This window comes from Phycodurus eques, chromosome 16, assembly GCF_024500275.1.
Source record: "Phycodurus eques isolate BA_2022a chromosome 16, UOR_Pequ_1.1, whole genome shotgun sequence".
Lineage (NCBI taxonomy): Eukaryota > Metazoa > Chordata > Actinopteri > Syngnathiformes > Syngnathidae > Phycodurus > Phycodurus eques.
The window spans coordinates 12,977,562-12,997,731 of NC_084540.1; the positions used below are offsets into that span (position 1 = coordinate 12,977,562).

Genomic DNA, 20,170 nt, shown 5'->3' on the forward strand with positions numbered 1-20,170 from the left:
GTAAAATACTCTATCCATCCATCCATCCATTGATTTTGAGTGTTATTTGTTGGCAGGTATTGCTAAGGCATGTGAGCAGAATCTGAGGAAAACATTTCAGTATGGAGGGCGTGTACAGTACCCCAACAGCATGGAACTGAAAGCAATGATTGTTAGTGTCAAGAGCCTCTATTCTTCCCTAGTATGTTTAGTGTGTTTGTTTAACACAGCTTTCTGATCGGTTGTGTATGCGCAGGCAGGGCGGAGCTCCAAAAGACAACTGTTCCTGCTGCCAGGTGGGATGGAAAGGCACTTGAAAATCAAAACATGCTCTGTAAGTCTATGCTCAATAACAAGTGGATGCAGTGGCAAATTAGGTTTGACACAAATGTTTTGTGTGTCTCTATAATATATTGAACATGATCATTTGTGTCAGGTCGCTTTGGATGCCATTGAGGAGCTTTGTTGTGAAATGGACCTACACAGAGTGGAAGCTTTGGATGAATATGCTATCTTTTTGGTCACACACAAAGGTAATTAGGATCGCTCTTGTTACTGCACCACTCCCTTACATGTGATAATGACTAGTCACAGTATTATCACAGCAGTTTTGGGCTGAGACAATTTGCTGTGGAGTTTATATGTTCTCCCCTTGCTTGGGTGGGGGTACTGCATAGTTTAGTATCTTCCAAAAAAATAAATAATTCTGATGTTTATTAATATACTGTATATTATTACTTATCACAATCCTGCTTAATAATGTTTAGGGCAGGGCATGAACTGTATTGTTGCAAGTTGCTGTCTGACATAGAGTAAATGAATGCTAAAGTGTGTTTTTTGGACTACAGGTCAAAATGTTCGTCCTCTGATCAAGAGGGAATACATCTTGGATGTTGCTACAGAAGCAGAACCAATAGATGCCAATTACAGTCTTTGGTTTCGAAGAGTCATCTGGAGCCTTGCTTTGAAACTTGATAATGAACTCTATGTTACCATGCATTATAACCAGGTAAATAATTAGCTTGTGTTAGCTTGTTGTGTGGGTTTTCAGATTGGAATTAATGAAATGTGCAATATATGCCTTGTGTTAGTTCAGTTGGAATGCTATAACTATGAAATATGTTAATATTACATTTACTGAACTGGTATAATGAAGTGTAATAAATAATAAAATGTCCATCTGTGTCTGTGCCAGGTATTGCCAGATTACTTGAAGGCCTTTCTGAGTGTGGTCCCTCTCAGTAAGGCCACTGAACAGCATCTGCAACAGCTTGCCAGACTGGCTGCTCTACAGCACCGTGCCAAAGACGCTGTCTGTCTGCCCACTTTGTAAATACACACTGACAGCTACACTATCTTGGTCAATATATTCCTTAGTTAATTTGGGTAAATTTTCAAGTCTATACTGTATTTATTAGCAAAATCCTGGATAGACCCTCATTGAAAAAGAAAATAGTTTACAAAATTAAAATGAATTAAAATCAAATTTGCAGTTGTGCACAACTTTACCACATCACGCCAAAAACGGTTTTAATATTTCGATCGGCTCACGTAGCTGAAAATGTAAGCATAATATTGGAAACACCTTTCAGTATGCCGTAGTGCAGTACGACAACACTGTGAACTATCCATCCATTCATCCATCCATTTTCTACCACTTATCCGAGGTCGGGTCGCGGGAGCAGTAGCTTTAGCAGGGACGCTGTTAGATATATCTTAGTAGTTATCATCAATATTATGTCTTGTAGAACTCTCCTATTTTCGAATAAATGTAGGAGCGACGGGGGAGATTGTTTAGAGCGTGTTGAGAGGCTGTAACCTGAACAATCTCCCATGCGCCCTCCTCATGAGTAAAATGACCAACGTCTTCATTCCTTTTGTGTTTATTCATAATAATGTTTGGTGAGATAAATCCAACAGACGCCCAGACTTCCCTCTCCCCAGCCACTTCATCCAGCTCTTCCAGGGGGATCCCAAGGCGTTCCCAGGCCAGCCAAAGGATGTGGTCTTTCCAGCGTGTCCTGGGTCATCCCCGGGGTCTCCTCCCGGTGGGACGTGCCGGGAACACCTCAACAGGGAGGCGTCCAGGAGGCATCCGAATCAGATGCCCCAGCCACCTGAGCTGGCTCCTCTCGATGTGGAGGAGCAGCGGCTCTACTCTGAGATCCTCCCGGATCACCGAGCTTCTCACACTATCTTGTTCTTTCGGTCACGATCCACAGCTCGTGACCATAGGTGTGGGTAGGAACGTAGATCGACCAGTAAATCGAGAGCTTCGCCTTTCGGCTTAGCTCCTTCTTTACCACAACGGATCGATACAAAGTCCGCATCACTGCAGACGCTGCACCGATCCGCCTGTCGATCTCCCGTTACATTCTTCCCTCACTCGTGAACAAGACCCCAAGATACCTGAACTCCTCCACTTGGGGCAGGATCTCATCCCCGACCTTGAGAGGGCACGCCACCCTTTTACGACTGAGGACCATGGTCTCAGATTTGGAGGTGCTGATTCTCATCCCAGCCGTTTCACACTCAGCTGCGAACTGCTCCGGTGAGAGTTGGAGGTCACGGCTTGATGAAGCCAACAGAACCACATCATCTGCAAAAAGCAGAGATGCAATACTGAGGCCACCAAACCGGACCCCCTCTACGCCTCGGCTGCGCCTAGAAATTCTGTCCATAGAAGTTGACAAAGGGCAGCCTTGGCGGAGTCCAACCCTCACCGGAAACGAGTCCGACTTACTGCCGGATATGCGGACCGAACTCTGACTCCGGTCGTACAGGGACCGAACAGCCCGTATCAGGGGGTTTGGTACCCTATACTCCCGAAGCAACCCCCACAGGACCCCCCGAGGGACACGATCGAACGCCTTTTCCAAGTCCACAAAACACATGTAGACTGGTTGGGCGAACTCCCATCCACCCTCGAGGACCCTGCCAAGGGTGTAGACCTGGTCCACTGTTCCACGGCCAGGACGAAAACCACACTGCTGCTCCTGAATCTGAGATTCAACTTCCCGACGGACCCTCGAGCACCCCTGAATAGACCTTACCAGGGAGGCTGAGGAGTGTGATCCCCCTGTAGTTGGAACACACCCTCCGGTCCTCCTTCTTAAAAAGGGGGACCACCAACCCACTCTTCCAATCCAGAGGCACTGTCCCAGATGTTCACGTGATGTTGCAGAGGCGTGTTAACCAGGACAGCCCTACAACATCCATAGCCTTGACGAACTCCGGCCAAATCTCATTCACCCCCGGGGCCTTGCCACCGAGGAGCTTTTTAACCACCTCGGTGACCTCAACCCCAGAGATAGGAGAGCCCGCCTCAGAGAACCCAGACTCTGCTCCCTCATGGGAAGGCGTGACGGTGGAATTGAGGAGGTCTTCGAAGTATTCTCCCCACCGGCTCACAACGTCCCCAGTCGAGGTCAGCAGCACCACATCCCTACTATACACAGTGTTGATGGTGCACTGCTTCCTCCTCCTGAGACGCCGGATGGTGGACCATAATTTCCTCAAAGCCGTTCAGAAGTATTTATCCATGGCCTCACCGAACTCCTCCCATGCCCGAGTTTTTGCTTCAGCGACCAGGAAAGCTGCATTCTGCTTGGCCAGCCGGTACCCATCAGCTGCCTCAGGAGTCCCACAGGCCAAAAAGGCCCGATAGGACTCCTTCTTCAGCTTGACGGCATCCCTCACCGTTTGATGTCCACCAACGGGTTCGGGGATTGCCACCACGACAGGCACCGACCACCTTACGGCCACAGTTCCGGTCGGCCGCCTCAGCAATGGAGGCGCGGAACATGGTCCACTCGGACTCAATGTCCCCCGCCTACCCCGGAGCATGAGCAAAGTTCTGTCTGAGGTGGGATTTGAAACTCCTTCTGACAGGGGATTCCGCCAGACGTTCCCAGCAGAGTCTCACAATACGTTTGGGCCTGCCACGTCGGACCGGCATCTTCCCCCACCATCGGAGCCAACTCACCATCAGGTGGTGATCAGTTGACAGCTCCGTCCCTCTCTTCACCCAAGTGTCCAAGACATGCGGCCGCAAGTCCGATGACACGACCACAAAGTCGATCATCGAACTGCGACCTAGGGTGTCCTGGTGCCCAGTGCACGTGTGGACACCCTTATGCTTGACCATAGTGTTCATTATGGACAATCCGTGATGAGCACAGAAGTCCAAAAACAGTACACCGCTCGGGTTCTGATCGGGGGGGGGGGGGGGCGCTCCTCCCAATCACGCCCTTCCAGGTCTTTCTGTCATTGCCCACGTGAGCATTGAAGTCCCCCAGCAGAACGATGGAGTCCCCAGCGGAAGCGCTCTCCAGAACCCCCTCCAAGGACTCCAAAAAGGGTGGGTACTCTGAACTGCTGTTTGGTGCATAGGCACAAACAACAGTCAGGACCCGTCACCCCACCCGAAGGCGGGGGGAGGCTAACCTCTCCTCCACTGGGGTGAACCCCAACGTACAGGCGCCGAGCCGGGGAGCAATAAGTATACCCACACCTGCTCCAGAGTGGAAGAGAGTCCAACCCCTCTCGAGAGGACTGGTACCACAGCCCAAGCTGTGTGTGGAGGTGAGTCTGACTAGTCAGAACTCGTCTGAACTTCTCGACCTCACACACCAGCTCGGGCTCCTTTCCTGCCAGAGAGGTGACATTCCACGTCCCAAGAGCCAGCTTCTGTAGCCAGGGTTCGGATCGTCAAGATCCCCGCCTTCAGCCACTGCCCAGCTCGCACTGCACCCGACCCCTATGGCCCCTCCCACAGGTGGTGAGCCTATGGGAAAGGGGACCCACGTTACCCTTTCGGGCTGTGCCCGGCCGGGCCCCATGGTTGCAGGCCTGGCCAACAGGCGCTCGCCTTCGAGCCCCACCTCCAGGCCTGGCTCCGGGCAAGGGAAACCTGAGTCCATTTTTTGTCGTCATCATAAGGGGTCTCTGAGCAGTGCTTTGTCTGGTCCCTCACCTAGGACCTGTTTGTCATGGGTGACCCTGCCAGGGGTATAAAGCCCCAGGCAACTTAGCTCCTAGGATCATTGGGACACACAAACCCCTCCACCACAATAAGGTGACGGCTCAAGGAGGGGACTGCGAACTACTACCACAATAATTAATATTTTCAAATAGCTATTTGACATAAAAATAATCAAATAAAGTTATCTTAACATATTTTAATCATGTGCAATCCATGTATGTTTGAATTAAGTAAATTCAAAGGACTTTTTTTTCAGTGGAGCATGGACATTCCAAGTGTTGGAAATACTTCCAAAACACACATAGCTTCCATGTGTGTTTGTGTGTGTTCAGACGTGAGTTGCAGGAGTGTGTCCCCCCACAGTTCTACAGCAAACAGAATCCACAGCAGTGGCTCAATATGGCAACTCAACATATGCAACAAGTCCAGCCTCTAAACCCACATCAGGCCCGTGCACAATTCCTTGGTAAGATATCATGTCACAATAGCTTTGTAGTAGACAAGTAGTGAGAATTTATGTGCATTCCCTCAGGTCTGGTGAGTCCTTTTCCCATGTTCGGCTCATCCTTCTTCTACATCCAGAGTTCCAGCTCGGCCTCTATCAAGGCTCCATGCATCCTGGCGGTGAATCTTAATGGACTCCACTTTCTTGACAAAGACACTCACGTAGGCACACAAGCACACACACACACACACACACACACACACACACACACACACATACATACACCACAAAACCACAGCATCAGCAACATCAGAACAATGTTTCCTTCAACTTCCCTTTGTGAAGTATAGCTGAACCTCCAAATTCAAAAGTCCCGTAAGTAGCAACATTTGGAGGTCAGTGAGAGAAACACGTTTAGTGAAATTAAGTTTTGTGGGGAAAATATGCCTCAAAAGTCAAACAAAACTTCAAGTTCAAACATTCATCATTTGTTGTCACATGTGATGGCAGCAAATCTGGTAAGATATCCAGTGAGCAGCAAAGAACCTGTGTCCAACTCAAGGCCTGCGGGCCAGATCTGGCCCTCCATGTAATTTTATGTGGCTTGTGAAAGCTTGCTACAATTTTCCTACGAGTCATAAAATGATAATAACAAAATGCAGAGACAATTATTTAATATGTTGGCGTGATTGTTAGGGTTCCGAACATATTAGGTAAGGGACAAGACGGGTAACTGCCTTGTGCTCTAGCCACATGACTAGTCCATAAACAAACAGTGCACCACAGCTCGTGCCTGGAGGACAGTCTGACAGTCTGACTGCTAAGTACAATATGAAGAATATCATTAATAACAATAACACACTTACACAAATAAGCAGATGTTAACATAAATCCTGATTATATACTACAGAAAAAAAACAAGATGTAAATTAATTGCCCAAACCGGGCTCAATAAAACTGTCTGAATATAAATCGCCCAGACTCAGCTGGGATAGGCTCCAGCAGGCCTGCAACCCTAGTGAGGATAAGTGGTATGGAAAATGGATGGATGGATGGATAAATCAAAATATGTCCTTTGCAGCTTCCTCTATAACTCTAATAAACTCTTCTCACTTCACTGTCACTCATCGTCTGTGCCTTTTAATATGAATGACATCACAGACTGATGCCTTTGGGGATGTCATGAGGGTTTAGTGACAGTTAAATACCAACATTTGCTAGGAAGGAGATATGGAGTGTTGAAAACACACCATTTGAGAGTGAGCAACATGACTAATGTGGAGAATTACTGGTGTTGCTACATTGATAACTTCCTGTGCAATATAACTATATATACCCTAATATAAAGACAGTGATGCTAACAGAACTCATCTCGTATCATGTCACCCGTGGGAGAGAGAAGAAGAAATTGCTGTTCTAGACCACCTACAAGGAACGAGATTACATGACATTAACCTATCTCAGCTGTGTACGGAGCTCATTCCTCTTCGAGAGAAGCTAAAGGCTTCTGAGGAAAAGGACCATCTTCGTGAAAACAATTTACATGCAAGTTGCAAGATAATCCATGACCTCAGACATCAGCTTTATGAAAGTCGGATAAAGGAAAGGATGAGCATTGAGACTGCAGAGAAGACCATTGCGGACCTCCAGGCTTAGAAGACCCAGCTCCGGTTTCAGACGCACAAAATGAAAGGACAGCTGCTGACTCATGCTGCCAACCTTCTTTCCGCAGAGCAGCACGAGGAAATGGATACATTGGAGATGGAAGAGAAGCTCCAAGCTGTACAAACATGCATGAATTTCATTGTCAAGCTGAGGGAGCTACAGAGCACCAGGTCTGTTGGTCCTGTGACCACAGAGAGTGAACGAGCCTCTGACCAAATCCTGGTATCATCAAGTGAAGACACACGCAGTGGTCCTGATAGACCCACCTCAGAGCACACAAAGGACCCTTCAATTGAAGCCACCAAGAGGAACCATAGGAGGGGGGACTGGTTTTCCTTTTTTTCCCAACGAGTTCAGAGGGACCATTCATCAAGTCAACAAAACTGAAACAAACAAAAATTGTTACTTGCTGAAATAAATCAACATTTGTTGGAGGAAAATTCTCAGAGACAGACTATGAACCCTTTAAAATGACACTGTACCAAGATCAAGAGACCTACAGTAGATAAAAGGTTATGCAAATCAGGTAAACAATGGGTCGTCAATAAAAAAAATAAAAAAGGGCAAAAATATTGCACTTTTATAGCACCTTTTAGCTCACTCACTAAGATAACCTCATTCTTCCTTTCCCATTGACATTCACAAACAGGAAGGAAATTAGTATTCAGTACTGTATTTTACTTGAGGATACAACAACACTGCCGTCCAAAAGGGAGCAAGGTGATGTAACTAACCCGCTGCTGTCAACAAGACTAAAGTCCTACAAGGCACAATTATTTCTCAATACAGGCATAGCCAATGTTTTACATGTTTTGTTGATCAAAATTTTGATAGTCACAAGGATCCTTGGGTGCAGAAATTGTATTTGAATACATGTATACATGTAGAAAACCTAAAATGAAAAGTAATTTACATAAATATCTCTTACGCAGGATTGTGTAATAGATGTCACATGTTTATACTTGTGCCTTCATATGGCACTCACTTGATTACTCGGAAATCAATACCATGTTTAGCTATCAGTATGATATATTGCCATTCTACACCACTGCAAAGTCTAACCACAATAATGAACATATTGTTCAATAAATACCTCTCTGACAGTGTCAGACTGAGTAATAATATCTTTGTAAAGGAAGAATAATTTTTTTTGTAGACTCTCATCATTGTGCAAGTGGTCAGAAATTTGTGTTTGGTTGGTGTATACAGTATAATACTTCGACTCCTATAGCCATCTCCCTGTGTGTTTAACCATTCATACCCCAAAAAGCGGAACACATACTTTTTAAGTAGTGTACGGGTACCCTCTTAATTTTTAGTCCCAAAATTCTTAAAGTCCTTTTGGTTCATGTATTTTCTACCTTCCCTGTTATTAGGGATAATTTATAGCAATAGTTTATTGATAGTCCGGTTATAATAAACATCCAGTTTTTTTTTTTTTTTTTTTTACAAATGTGAGTCTGCTGTACATTTACAGTAGATGAATTCATGCATGTTATGCTTGTATTATGCTTGGTTAGGAGGCCATGGTGCGTTTCCCTTTAAAGGAGGTCCAGTCAACCCGCACCCAGAGACCAACATCAGGCTCAAGTTACCCATACGTTGAGATAATGATTGGAGATGTGCTCAACCAACGCATCACACAGCTTCAGCTAGAGCAGGTGTGTGTTTTCAGTGTATGATTGTCTGGTTGTCATTGTTTAGAATTGGTTGTATTGCTAGTTCCACTTACATTCTCTAAGTGATCTACATATAATGTATGTGTGGTACGTGTTTTCCAGAGTCTGGAGCTGTGTAGAGTGGTTGCCATGCACATGGAGAACATGCTGTCTGTCAGAGAAAAGAGACTCACGTTGCCTCCAAGTGAAATAACACTATTATAACATACAAACATTATAAAGGGCCACACATGTAAGGTGTAATTTTGTGAGAGGAACTGATTCTATCATTTCTTCTTGTGTGGACCAGCTAAAATATCCATCCAATAAAGGTGGGATGTCATGGGTAACTTATGCCATGCAAAGATAGAAAGACGAGATCAAACATGGGAAACCCATACACACGTATACACCATCCATTATTATTATTTTCATGCCCCTTCAATACATGGCATCTACCTCTGTTTTCTTAATGGACTATTTTTTTTTCTACTTCAATGGTAAAATGATACCATTCCAATTCAACTTTGATTAGCTTTACAAACATTTGCAATGGTGAAGAACTAATAAATATATGGAAACAATCACTTCAGCACGGACTAACCCTTATAATTGCTATTGTTTGGACCACTGCATCTAAAAAAATAGAATTTGTCAGGTTCAATGTTATTTAATCCCGTTAATACTGTAATTGCATTATTTTCTATTGACGAAACATTTGAGCGCTTCACACTTGAATCCATCCATCCATCTATTTTCTGTACCGCTTTATCCTCACAAGGGTCGCGGGGGTGCTGGAGCCTATCCCAGCCATCTTCGGGCGAGAGGTGGGGCACACCCTCAACTGGTTGCCAGCCAATCGCAGGGCACATATAAACAAACAACCATTCACATACACATTCACACCTAAGGGCAATTTAGGATCTTCTATCAACCTACCATGCATGTTTTTGGCATGTGGGAGGAAACCCACACAGGCACGGGGAGAACATGCAAACTCCACACAGGCGGGGCCGGGATTTGAACCCCGGTCCTCAGAACTGTGAGGCGGATGTGCTAACCAGTCACTCACCGTGCCACTCACACTTGAATATATATATATAAATATATATTGAGCGGTGGTCAAACCACCCCCGAGCATATATATATATATATATATATATATATATATAAAATGAAAAAACAGCCCCTGCACACCACACTACTACACATCAATGAGTCAAATGTCTGTAGTAAACATTGTGAATCAAAAGTGGAAGTGAGACAGTGTCAGGAAGGTTCTTGTCATAGATTGAACTCCTTTTGGTGCGTCCCTGTTGACACATAGTTGATTTTTTGGAAACTGGGATGAGTAGGACTTACTTTCAGAAGAACTGAATGGTTTGACTGGCCTTGATTACTGAGCGACTGAATTTAACTTGCTATAATATGCTCTTACAGTGAGTAAGGAGCTGTGCTGTGGTAGCTGCCAACTCTTGTTTTCCATTTGTCCTTGCAGAAATGAACGTGACGTGCATTCCAAGTGTACTTGAAAATAATTTTTGCTTTTAAAAAAATAGGAAGGATGCTGCTGACACTAAATTAATACTTTTTACTCCCTGCCATTACTTCAAAGGGAGAGACCATTTTAACATGCATATTTTGACAATATTTTCTGTAAAATGCAATTGTAAATACTTATTGTACAAAATAAATGCATGTGAATTCATTCAAGTTTGTAGCATGACTGAATAAAATGTGCAAACATGTTTATTTTATTGCCTGTCTAATGCCAAACAATCCCATTGATGGACACCTCTGCAAATGTTTAATTATTTTTATTTTTTTTACCCATTAAGGTTCTTGTAGTTATGCAAGTAAGCAAACCAAGCAACCAACTAAATAATAGGCATTCATAGCAAATGTAATAAAGAGAAATAGATGAACAACTTGTACTAGCATCCTATTTATAATGCTGTGAAAAAGTGTTTGGCCTCTTCCTGATTTCTATTTATTTTTTGCATTCATCACACTTCAAATTAATTTTAATGTCATGAAGACAGCCAACGCAAATACAAAATGTAGTTAAGTATTTGTAGACAATAAATATATTTCACTTTGACAGGTAATGCCTTGTTTAAGTTATTTCCTGATTCAAGAAATGTGGTGGTAATCAGGCCTGGCATCAGCCTGCGAAATGCAACTGCGGTGTTCAAAAACTGATTAATCATTAAACTCATGATTTAACAAAAGAAGGCATTTACTTTTTCACAGTAAGCCCAGAGAGGTTTGAATTCTCACCGTTAATAAATAACATTTTCGTTATAAATTGCATTTTGTCTTGACTTGGGTAAATATATTAAAATCGGTGTGAGTATCTGAAACATAAGTGTTATGAATATGCAACAAAAAAAAGAAGGTGGGGAAATTCTTCTCACTGAACGTTCAGATGTTGAGCTTGATTTAGTTATGATGACATGCCGTTTGCCCGCCATCTGATGGATGTCGAGGAGCTGTAAATCCTGCGCGGTGCGTCCTGTGCCACAAACCCAACACCCCAGGCTGTGCTATTGGCCGTGTGGGCGGCTCTGAGTAATTGCCCGCAGATTTCTTGGCTCCCATTGGTTACCAACAATGGGGTCCGTGTGAACCGAAAGAAGGGGGAGCGGTGGTCAAACCATCCCCGACCCAAGCCGAGCCAGAAAGACGAAAAAAGGAGGAGAATCGCAGCCCGCAGTAGCGTCGCAGCCTCGTAAGCCTCGCGCTCAGGCTGCATGGGTTAGCCGGCAAGCTAGTAAGCTAGTTTAGCTTGGTCCGACTACGCCGCCTGGGTGATACCTGCTCCGGTCAAGTCCAGCCCGTGCCTACGCCCTCACTTGTGCGCCACAGCCCGGCTTCAAGATGATGAAGTTTAGATTTCGTCGGCAGGGCACGGACCCGCAGAGGGAGAAGATAAAACAGGAGCTCTTCGCCTTCAACAAGGTAAAGTGACGGGACGAGACGCTGCCTCTCCAAACTACAGCTAATGTTCTTCGAGTCTCACTTGAATGGAGCACTATTCGAGTTGATCATTTTCGACGTCTTTCCTGGTTCTCGGGTTTTGCAAAACCAACAGGAACCGCCGCGGCTGTGCTGTGGCGCAAGCAGGGACGCTTTGTTGATAAACTTGTTTGCTGGCTTCAGTTGTTTGCTCGTCATGTTAATTGGCCAAAGGCCCGCGTCCCACATTTAACAACAGAACACAGGACTGATTTGAAGCTTTCCACCAATCGCGCTGATTAGGATTATCGTCATCATTGCAGATTAGCAAGATTAAAATTGTGTTGAATCTGTTGTGTGAGACATCAGTTTGTGTGTGTGAACATTGTGCCCTCTTTAAATCGGTGCCCCCCCAAAAAATGCTGTTTAGTTTACTGTTGTAATTTAAGACCTCTGGGGTTTGTGTGCACAAGTGTTTGAGTTCAGCCCATTTTGTCATCTCATCAACACTCGTTTAAAACACATTATTTCCAAAATCCAAATCAGTCTTTATTGCCATTTTATTTGTATCATAGTAAAATCAAAATGGAGTTTTCCCATGATCAAATAAAACAATATAATCAATTATGTGTAAACAGCTCCTAATAATAATGCATAACGTGCTGTCTCATTTTGCACCCTGTCGTAGGCTTGAGTCAGACTTCTTGGTTAGCGCCCAGATCTATTTAAGAGTTCATGTTCTTTGACTTTCTCCAATTTAAAGGGGAAATTTGCAGTGCTAAGAGTGCTAGCAAGATTTGAATTTCCACACTTAACTAATCCCTAATCCTTCTCCCTCTCCAAGTCTCTGACCAAAACCACGGCCCTCACTAACATATATGAGTGCAATTTCTCAAACGTGGCCGTTCAATAATTGCACGTGATTATGAAAATGCGTAGTTGTGATAAATAGTTACCGAGAACTCTTATCCCGCTTCAATTTGCCACCATAGTTTTAGCAAAGCTCCTGAAGCCCAAGGTAACAAACGGGTCAGTGTGAGGCTGCGCCTGGGATTGAGTGTGCCATGAGTGCACAGCAAATGATTGACACCTCGTCAATTCACACCTTCTCTCGCTGATTTTATTTATTTATTTATTTATTTTTCGTAATCCTCAGTCGCTTCTTGCTAATAATAGCAAGTAATAGTAGTGCAAATACGAGCAACTTGCAAGTACTCATTTACTACAGTCAGGTCACAGGTCATACTGACACTTTTAAGAAATATGACAAAAAGTGATTTAATAAAAGGAATGACTTGCTGCTCATTGTTTCTTTGTCAACCAGTCCCATTGGGGTGGGACACTAAAGAATATTGCAGCAGTCTGAGTTGTATTGATTGTCGTGCATATCATATTTCAGTTGCAGGTAATCTACTTTGTAAAAACAAACTGAAGATTGTGGAAGCCTTGAACCTCCCGTCGGTCTCGTAAAGTAGAGCACAAAGCACATCTGCCCAAATGTATTAACATTCAAATGCACAATTTAGTGCACACAGGGGACACGTTGACCAAGTAAACATCACTAGTATAGTTGAAATTGTGTAGTAGTTATTGGGTGTATCATTACAGTGAGGGTCATGCACTCGAAACTTTCTAATTTCCTTTTTCACTTGGGTGAAACCTGCAAGGTCAAACACATTTTGGGATGCCGATCAAATTTTGTTTAGATTTGAAATGCATGAAATTGAAAAAACTGGCATCATAAAATCTTTAGCAGCGCCTATAATGCAGTGTTTAACAATAACCTTTTGACCTTGTCTTCACACTCTTTAATGACAAATAAGCAGGTGCAGATATAATTCTTCAAGATTAACTGTCACACAATTGTAAAAAAACAAGTTAACCATTGATTTAGTGTCAAATATTACCACTAAAACATTATACCTTTTGTAATAAGTGAGTAATCTTTCATACACTTTAGATTTTGGCCAGTTTCCGAATTGTTTGACCCTGGAGGTGCTTGACTTTTGAAGTTCCACTGTAAGGTAAAGTATTTCAAATAACTATATTCTCTTTGGGCAGCGCGGTGGGAAGTGGTTGGCATGTCTGCCTCACAGTTCTGAGGTTTGCATTTTGAATCTCTGTTTGTGCTTCCTCACACTTTCTAAAGCATACATTTTAGGTTTATTGAGGAGTCTTAATTAAGCGGTCCGTAAAGTGTGAATGGTTGTTTGTCTATATGTGCCCTGCTATTGGCTGGTGATCAGTCTAGAGAGTACCAGGGCTCTTGACCAATGTCTGATGGGATAGGTTCCGGCTCACCTGCGACCCTAATGAACATGAGCTATAGAAGGTGGGTGGATGGCTGAATTTTCTTTTTAATTTGCTGTTTAATTGTCTGAGGGAAACCTTTGATGGTAATTCAAGTAAATGTTCAAAATAGTGATGGCATGCTAATTTAGTTAAATTGATTGCAACGCTAAACACATGGCATTGAATTGCACTACTTATTGGTTGCAACTAGTACTGCCACTGATGGATATTTTTAGAATAGATTATTCGTTCAATTATTTCCTTGTATTATTTTTTTTCCAATTGTTTATTAATAGATTAGTGTTGTTCATTTGGTATTGTTGAATGATTAAGCAATATCATATGAGAGGGAGTGATTGTGGTCATACTCACCAACCTTTTTCAAACTGAGAGCTACTTTTTGGGTACGGATTAATGCCAAGGGCTGCCAATTCAATAAATTCTTCTGAGGCTGCTTCAGATTTTAACTACGTTAATTGGGGGTTATTCATACTATGGCTGCAAATAACGATTATTTTCTCAATAGATTAAACTAACTATTTTCCATGAATTAAACATGATTCAGTTACTGGTTTTGTCCCTTAACATGCCAGAAAATAGGGAAAATGGTGATCATTGTTTTCCAAAGTAAAAGCAGATGTTTGCAAATGTCCTATTTTGATAATCAGTCTGCTTTCATGAAGGACTAGAAATCAGACAATATTTAATTTTGAGAAGCTTAGCTCAGAGGATTTGGATAATTTTAAGTTTAGCAATGGCTCTAAACGATTGATTATCAAATTAATTGTCAAATCAATTTATTGTTGCACCTCTAGCTGCTACCCTTTGCGCAACAGTGGTAGGAATTAACATTTTCCGCTGCTGTTCAAATCAATGTAATTTATTAGAAAACCATCTGTTACCCGTGACCCTAGTGAGGATAAGCGGTACAGAAAATGGATGGATTGAACAATCTGTTATTTTTACCCATATTTGGTCACTGAAAATTAACAATTAGTGAGGTCCATCAGTAGTTTAAAAAAACAAATCACATAACTCAACTACTCTGTTTTTATTTGGTCAGTCACTGATGCGTTTTCCACATTTTGCAGTTTAGTTGTCAGACGTGGCAGGTGTTGCAACAATATGGTGCTATTTCCAACTTATACAAATAGCATATCAATGAATTCAGTATCATTTGCAATTCTAAGGTCTTATAGTACTTAAGGTGTCTTGTTCAATTGTACATCATGTTCGTGGTTGGTTGCACTGTAAAAACAAACATGCTCACACATACTTTTTAAGGTCGGACACCAGCTGCCAAAACTTACACAGAGGTGGTCTCTCAACAGGAGTGTTACTACGCGCATGTGTTTGCACGTCTCAGACCCTTAAACATTTCAAGCTTCATGTTTTGCTTCCCTCCTTAAATCAAATCAATCCTCTCCAAACACTTGGTTACTGAGAAAGCCCTTCCTTTTAAACTCGATATAGACCTCTTCCTACAAAATGTTGTTTCTTCTTTGCACAGCTAAATGCTTTCCCGGCTGCTGTGTCAGAGGCCACAAGGAGCAACTTTGAATTTGTGTCGATCGTCTTCTTTTCCTTTGGGCTTGTCCTTTTAGGGGTTGCCACAGCGTGTCATCCTTTTCTATGTAAGCCTATCTCCTGCATCCTCCTTGAACACCAATTGCCCTCTTGTCTTCCCTTACGACATCCATCAACCTTCTCTTTGGTCTTCCTCTAGCTCTCTTGCCTGGCAGCTCCATCCTCATCATCCTTCTACCAATATACTCACTCTGTCTCCTCTGGACGTGTCCAAACCATGAAAGTCTGCTCTCTCTAACTTTGTCTCCAAAACATCGAACATTGGCTGTCTCTCTGATGAGCTCATTTCTAATTTTATCCAACCTGGTCACTCTGAGAGCGAACCTCAACATCTTCATTTCTGCCACCTCCAGCTCTGCTTCCTGTTGTCTCTCCAGTGCCACTGTCTCTAATCCGTACATCGTGGCTGGCCTCACCACTGTTTTATAAACTTTGCCCTTCATCCTAGCAGAGACTCTTCGGTCTCACAATAGACCTGACACCTTCCTCCACCCGTTCCAACCTGCTTGGACCCGTTTCTTCACTTCATGACCACACTCACCATTGTTCTGGGTGGTTGACCCCAAGTATTTTATGTCCTCCACCCTTGCTATCTCTTCGCAATGTACCCTCAGTCTTCCCCCACTGCCCCTCTCATTCATACACATATATTCTGTCTTACTTCGGCTAATCTTCATTCCTCTGCTTTCCAGTGCATGCCTCCATATATCTAACTGTTCCTCCACCTGCTCCCTGCTTTCACTGCAGATCACAATGTAATCTGCAAACATCATGGTCCAAGGGGATTCCAGTCTAACCTCATCTGTCAGCCTATACATCACCACTGCAAACAGGAAGGGGCTCAGCGCTGATCCCTGATGCAGTCCCACCTCTACCTTAAATTCGTCTGTCAGACCTACAGCACACCTCACCACTGTTCTGCTGCCCTTGTACATGTCCTGTATTAGTCTAATGTACTTCTTTGCCACTCCAGACTTCTGCATGCAGTACCTCTGGGTACTGGGTACTCTGTCATACGCTTTCTCTTGATCTACAAAGACACAATGTAGCTCCTTCTGACCTTCTCTGTACTTTTCCATCAACATCCTCAAGGCAAATAATGCATCTGTGGTACTCTTTCAAGGCATGAAACCATACTGTTGCTCGAGAATAGTCACTTCTGTCTTGAGTCTAGCCTCCACTGCTCTTTCCCATAACTTCATTGTGGCTCATCAACTTTATTCCTCTATAGTTCCCACAGCTCTGCACATCACCCTTGTTCTTAAAAATGGCCACCAGCACACTTTTCCTCCATTCCTCAGGAATCTTCTCACCTGCTAGAATTCTATTTAACAAGCTGGTTAAAAACTCCATACCCACCTCCTAAATGCTCATAAAAGAACCCTGACCAATTTTGATAATTCAGGAACTTTATTAAGTGGTCCCATTTAGATGCCTCATTCTGACCTGCATAACCACACGCAGACCTGGAAGAGTGTGTCTTAAGGGTGCAGACTCTCTGAATCTGTGGTGGAGACAATTTCTTGCCTTAAATTTAATGCATTAAGACTTCTCATTAACTAGACTGAAGGTTTGTTTGTGGACTGGTTGCCATGTCGGAAACAGTTGCTTTTTGGCCATCCACCTATGTTGTCAAATGTGTTGTTTGCTCACCATTTGGGGAAAGAGAATCATAAATCTGTGCATTCATTGTCTTCTTCTGTCTGGGTGTCACTTTCACAGACGGTGGAGCATGGATTCCCACATCAGCCCAGCGCATTGGCCTATGACCCAGAGCTGCAACTCATGGCTATCGGTACAAAGGCAGGAGCTGTCAAAGTGTATCCTTTCGCAAGGTTAAGTTGATGCATCCAACCAGTTCATGTGTGAGGTAGGAATTGGCTTCAAGTAAAATCCTATGAAAAGCTGTCAAGTACGCCTCTTACATGTATAGACTAAAATCTTTTTAAGTGTTGTTTTGTGTGATTTGAAGTGGTTTTCCTTAACACTGGCTGTGCTGAAGTGTTTCAATGCGTCTCTCATGTCTCTGCGTCCTCTGTTCGTGTTATGATGTGAGGTGTATCTAAGCAACATCAAGGCACAATGGATCAATGGATGTTTATTTTGATCTGACGCTTGAGTGTTTTATTAGAGTAAAATGGATACAAATCTGTTGTATCTGCAGCTTCTTGTAAATAATTTAGTAACACAATGTGGTGCTTTGTGTAAAGTTGCATTTACACTTAAACACGGCTATTTCAAGCTATACAAAAATGCAAATGTTTGAGTTTGTTTGTAATGGGAAAACTGATGGAATGCCACTTTTGACAAAGTACTTTTGACAAATATCTCTCTCTCTCTCTCTCTCTCTCTCTCTATTTATATATATATATATATAGATAGAGGGATAGATATAGAGATATATCTATCTATCTATCTATCTATCTATCTATCTATCGATCGGTTTGACCCCTGAAAATGGCACCTACGAAGAGACGCGCTTGCAAAGCACAGTTTAAATTGCAAGCTATTAGTTACGTGGAGGAACATGGGAATCGAGCAGCCGCAAGAGAATGCAAGTGGAGGAAGCAGGAAAACGAGCTTCGCCAAGTCAAGAAGAAGAAGGCGAGTTTCCGTGGGGAAAAACAGAAGAACAAAAGGGGAGGTGGCCTGAGTTGGAAGACCAACTCGAGCAATGGATTCATTAGCAAAGAACAGCCGGAAGAAGCGTCTCTACAGTCACCATTCGACTGAGTGGAATAACTCTGAGCTTGCCATCATTCCGGGAGGCTTGACGAACCGCTGGACATCCGTGTAAACAGGGTGTTCAAAGTGAAGTTGTGAGCGATGTGGGAGCCATGGATGACAGATGGCAAACACAGCTTTACTAAGACTAGGAGGCAGCTGTTGTTCGAGCTTTCGTAAAAGCCGGCATTATTTCTGAGGAGCCGCATGGCAACGAGACTGACTCCGACAATGACGAGAGGGAACCTGGCGTGTTTGATGGAGAACTTACCCGCCTGTTCATTTCGGATACAGAAGATGAGGACTTTGATGGATTTGTGGATGAGGATTGATTTTAAAAAAAATGAATAAATTGTTAAATATTTCAATAAAGTACAACCTAACTCAGTTTTGCTCCCGCTGCCTTTTAAAAAAACATTGTTTTAGCATGCGTGCATGCTACCGTGTTTTAAGCTAGTGTATGTTTTAACATGCCAGCGCCCAATAAAACGGTGCGCCTTATGTGTTAAATACAGAAATAGGCCTTGTAATACGGTGCACCTTATGGTCGTAAAATACAATAGTTGTCGGCGGCATCTAGGACATAGTCCTCCATTTTGATATCTTTTTGTGTACAATAATGATATCTTTTTGTGGACAGTAACGATTGAACATGACCTTCGTTTTGCTTTTGTTCATTTTCAGACCTGAGCGACTGCTTTCTAACTCTAATTCCTGAATACGACGCTGTAGTTGTTCAGCAACGTAGGAGAATAAAATGTCTGCAAAATGAAGATGCCTCAAATAAGCGCTGTTAATTTTTAGTCCTCCTTTTTCCCAATTGAGCTTTTTAAATATTTCTTCAAGGAGAGTTGTAAATTGCCTTACCCCTTTTCCTAGTTACTTATTCGCACTCTTTCATCATCAATTCGTATTGAACCTGAAGAATCGTTGTATATTGATTGTAGAATGTTTATAGGTCGGCTCTATCCCTTGATTTACTAGCGCCTGCAGTATTGAATTGGTGGTGACTAAGTCAAACGCTTTTTCATAGTCGATGAAGGCTACACACAGAGGCATTTCGTACTAGTGTCGTTCGATTTATTTGTTGAACTGTCTGTATGTGGTCCATTAGTATTAAAACCGGTACGAAACCCGCTTGTTCTATTGGCTGTGCTTCACTGAGTTTGATTCCAATTCGTTTGTCCAATATCTTTGCAAAGACTTTATAAATCGTTGAGAGCAGGCTTATTGGGCGATAATTTCTTAGGTCGATTTTTATCGCCTGATTTATGTAGCAAAATGATTTCTGCGTCTTTCCATGTCGCCGGTATTTCCATAGTCCAAGCAGCGTTGAAATAGTTTTACAAGGATCTTATTAAGTTCGTTCCGTCCTGCTTTAAGCATTTCAACAGAAATTTCATCCAGGCCACAAGCTTTTCCGGCCTTAACATCTTCAATTTTGCTGATAATGCTGCCCCTTTTCTTAATTTTTCCTCGCTTTTTCATTAAGTTGTGAGTAGCTTTAGATATTCTGGATGTTGTTGTCTGTCTCGTTGATGGCGATATTTTGTGTGCAGTTTGAACAATCCTGTTTCCAATTTCATTGTTGTGTGTTGACAGATCTGTGTCTTCCAGCGTTAGAAGAGCTTTAAAGCGATTAGCCAAACGTATTTTTAACACGTCGCTTCTTTCTTGAATTAAGTTTAATTTGGTAAGCTTGCTCTTTAGAAGTTCCTTTCATTCAAGTTGTCAGTTGAGTTGCACTTTGACCCAAACCATTCTATGGTCGCTTCCAATGTCAAATTTGTTTAGGGTGGTGCAATCCATAAATACCCCTTTCTTGTTGGACAGGAAGTAGTCTATGATGCTAGTGTTACCTTTTGGGGCTTGTCCATG

General features: G+C 42.9%; 2 protein-coding genes across 4 annotated transcripts in view; both read left to right on the plus strand.

Moving 5' to 3' along the window:
- Positions 1–10,723, plus strand: part of myo15aa (myosin XVAa) — a 42,300-nt gene extending 31,577 nt beyond the window's left edge. Inside the window, exons 56-64 of the mRNA XM_061700934.1 lie at positions 57–151; positions 236–313; positions 416–512; positions 828–988; positions 1,175–1,308; positions 5,296–5,429; positions 5,496–5,629; positions 8,594–8,734; positions 8,855–10,723. Coding sequence (XP_061556918.1) covers positions 57–151; positions 236–313; positions 416–512; positions 828–988; positions 1,175–1,308; positions 5,296–5,429; positions 5,496–5,629; positions 8,594–8,734; positions 8,855–8,956 — 1,076 coding nt within the window. The 3' untranslated portion in view covers positions 8,957–10,723. The remainder of the gene's footprint in view (positions 1–56; positions 152–235; positions 314–415; positions 513–827; positions 989–1,174; positions 1,309–5,295; positions 5,430–5,495; positions 5,630–8,593; positions 8,735–8,854) is intronic.
- A 542-nt stretch (positions 10,724–11,265) lies between these two features.
- llgl1 (LLGL scribble cell polarity complex component 1) overlaps positions 11,266–20,170 on the plus strand; it is a 36,602-nt gene continuing 27,697 nt past the window's right edge. For 2 of the 3 annotated variants that reach the window (XM_061701639.1, XM_061701641.1), the window contains exons 1-2: positions 11,267–11,692; positions 17,291–17,388. In XM_061701639.1, coding sequence (XP_061557623.1) covers positions 11,612–11,692; positions 17,291–17,388 — 179 coding nt within the window. In that variant the 5' untranslated portion in view covers positions 11,267–11,611. Of the gene's footprint in view, positions 11,693–17,290; positions 17,389–20,170 lie in introns of all 3 variants that reach the window. The other variant, XM_061701642.1, reaches the window with a different exon arrangement.